The 2,500-nt window shown below is 37.5% G+C and overlaps 1 protein-coding gene across 1 annotated transcript in view; it reads left to right on the top strand.

Moving 5' to 3' along the window:
- The window catches only part of LOC122251376 (rhodopsin), a 42,520-nt gene that overhangs the window by 2,434 nt on the left and 37,586 nt on the right, over positions 1-2,500 (top strand). Inside the window, exon 2 of the mRNA XM_086554709.1 lies at positions 1,995-2,143. Within this exon, the coding sequence (XP_086410835.1) occupies positions 1,995-2,143 (149 nt within the window). The remainder of the gene's footprint in view (positions 1-1,994; positions 2,144-2,500) is intronic.

Below are 2,500 nucleotides of genomic sequence, written 5' to 3' on the forward strand. Positions count from 1 at the left end.
ATTTATCTATCTATCTATTTAGCTTTCTGATTCTTCTTATCTCTCTATCTATCTATTTATTTATTTCTATCTATCCGTCTATATATATATCTTTCTATCTGTCTCTCTATCTATCTATCTATTAATCTGTCTCTATCTATCTATCTATCTATTTATTAGTCTGTCTGTCTCTCTATCTGTCTATTAGTATCTCTCTCTCTCTCTCTCTCTCTCTCTCTCTCTCTCTCTCTCTCTCTCTCTCTCTCTCTCTCTCTCTCTCTCTCTCTCTCTCTCTCTCTCTCTCTCTTCTTACACCAGTCTCTTCCTTCAACCCAAATCAATCGATGTTTCGTCTTTACCTGAAATGTAAGGTTCAGGTACGTGAATAGAAATTTGAACGCAGTTATAAATACCAAATTATTTTTTCCATAACGAGAAAAAAAAGCAGTAATCCAGTTTACCTATTCATAGTTCCTCTATATCCCGTTTATAGCGCGTTTTTCTGAATGGTTGCCATGGTAACGTTGGTATCAGATCTCCGTTTAACTGGTTCATTACCGCCCTCAGGTACTCTCGCGTTGGTCAATTAAGCACAAAAATAGATGTGTTCTGTTGTTGGTTGTGAGAGGGTATTGAGTCTTGTATGTTGGTGCGTTTGCGCGTTTATGTTTGTGTTATTGTGCGTAGATGTTTAGAGAGAGGGAGGAAGTTAGCTTGTGTATCTTATATGTGCGTGTGAAAAATAGTGTGGGTTGTATTTGTGTGTTCGTACACTTGCACACGATTTTTTATTTCTATTTTTTTTCTTTCTTTCTTTCTTTATCCTTTTCCAAAACAAAAGCGGTCATGTGATCCTTCAGATCTTTCACCGTAAGATTTTATTTTTGTAATGGAAAGAACAATACATGAGAGCACTTCCTGACGAGGCTATATGAGCGTTCGACCCGCAACTTCAGCGATTCACAGACACTTCGAACACAATGGGCAGTCATGCGGAAGAGTCTGCCTACATTGATCTCGAAAATACTAGATGCAGCTAAGGCCGTGCCCTCGGGGAGGTGTGCGTGTGTGTGTTTATTCGTGTTTATGTTTGTGTATGTGTGTGTGTGTGTGTACATATGTAAGTGTATATGTATATATATATATATATATATATATATATATATATATATATATATATATATATATATATTGCTTCAGTATAGTTGCTGGGAAGATGCTTAAAGCAGCAGAGTATTATGACAACAGATGATATCATATCTGTGAAGTTAGCGATGCTCTTACAAACAAGCGTATACACAAACTTGCCGGGAGATGTGAAATGAACAGAGCTATGCGTGATGGCGTGTCAGCTGTAGCCAGGTGCAGGTCGAAGGTAGAAACGGACCACAAGAAGACTCAGCTCACGAGGGCTTAATCTTCAAAAGGAATGCTTGCTTCATGATTTTAAAGTGATAAACTAAACCTCAAGATTCATGATAATTAGTAGCTTAGACTCTCTCTCTCTCTCTTTCTCTCTTTCTCTCTCTCTTCTCTCTATCTGTCTTTGTATACATATAGATAGATGGATATAGATATAAAACTATAGATAAATAAGATATAATCTCTCCAGAGATCATCTTACCTGGCCGCTAGAGCCATTTAGCTTTTCAAACTTATACTTGTTTACGAACTTTAAATAATCTTATCAAACCTTAATTGACTCTCAGGTTATCACAGACTTTTCTTTTTCATTATCCACTGTATCAAAGCAGGTGAATAATGGGAAACCAATTAAGTATACGATATGTATATGTAGGTACGTGTGTGTGTGTGTGTATGTGTTTGTGTGTGTGTGTGTGATGTATTCATTCATTTATCTAGTTTCTCTATTTTCTCTCTCTCTCTCTCTCTCTCTCTCTCTCTCTCTCTCTCTCTCTCTCTCTCTCTCTCTCTCTCTCTCTCTCTCTCTCTCTCTCTCTCTCCCTCAGTCTAGTAAAATGTAAAATGAAACAACTCTTTTGGTCTTATTCCAGGAAATGGGGCGATGTTCACACTCTCAACCTGACACTGACATCCCGAGTGCCACCTGAAGTGCAACATAAGGTCCCCTCACACTGGCATCAGTTCGGTGCCCCCCACCCCCTCTGGCAGCCCATCCTTGGCACTCTCTACATCATGATAGGTAAGTGTCACTCTCTTGTTATAGGCCTACGTGTTTTTATTTTACCATTGTGTTTGTTTGTTTAGCTGTTCTTTGTATTTAATTAATATTAAGTTCAGATCACAATGACACGAATGGTATGAATGGTCGCATCGTCAAAAAATATTCTAATAACGAAAAGAAAGTCTCGGTCATCATCCGTTCATTTTTGAAAACTACAGAAAAGAGAATATTGACTTTCTGTAACATTTATTATAGTTACGAAATTAAAGCTCTCTTGCTCAGCTTGATTGGTTGGCTAATGAGAAACTTGCTAGAATCCAATCTAATCAACTTGCATTTTGTAGTTATTAATAGTTTTTGTGCCGTCACAATCCA

This window comes from Penaeus japonicus, unplaced genomic scaffold (assembly GCF_977035675.1).
Source record: "Penaeus japonicus unplaced genomic scaffold, GWHDUDI00000001_assembly GWHDUDI00000030, whole genome shotgun sequence".
NCBI classification, from domain to species: Eukaryota; Metazoa; Arthropoda; class Malacostraca; order Decapoda; family Penaeidae; genus Penaeus; species Penaeus japonicus.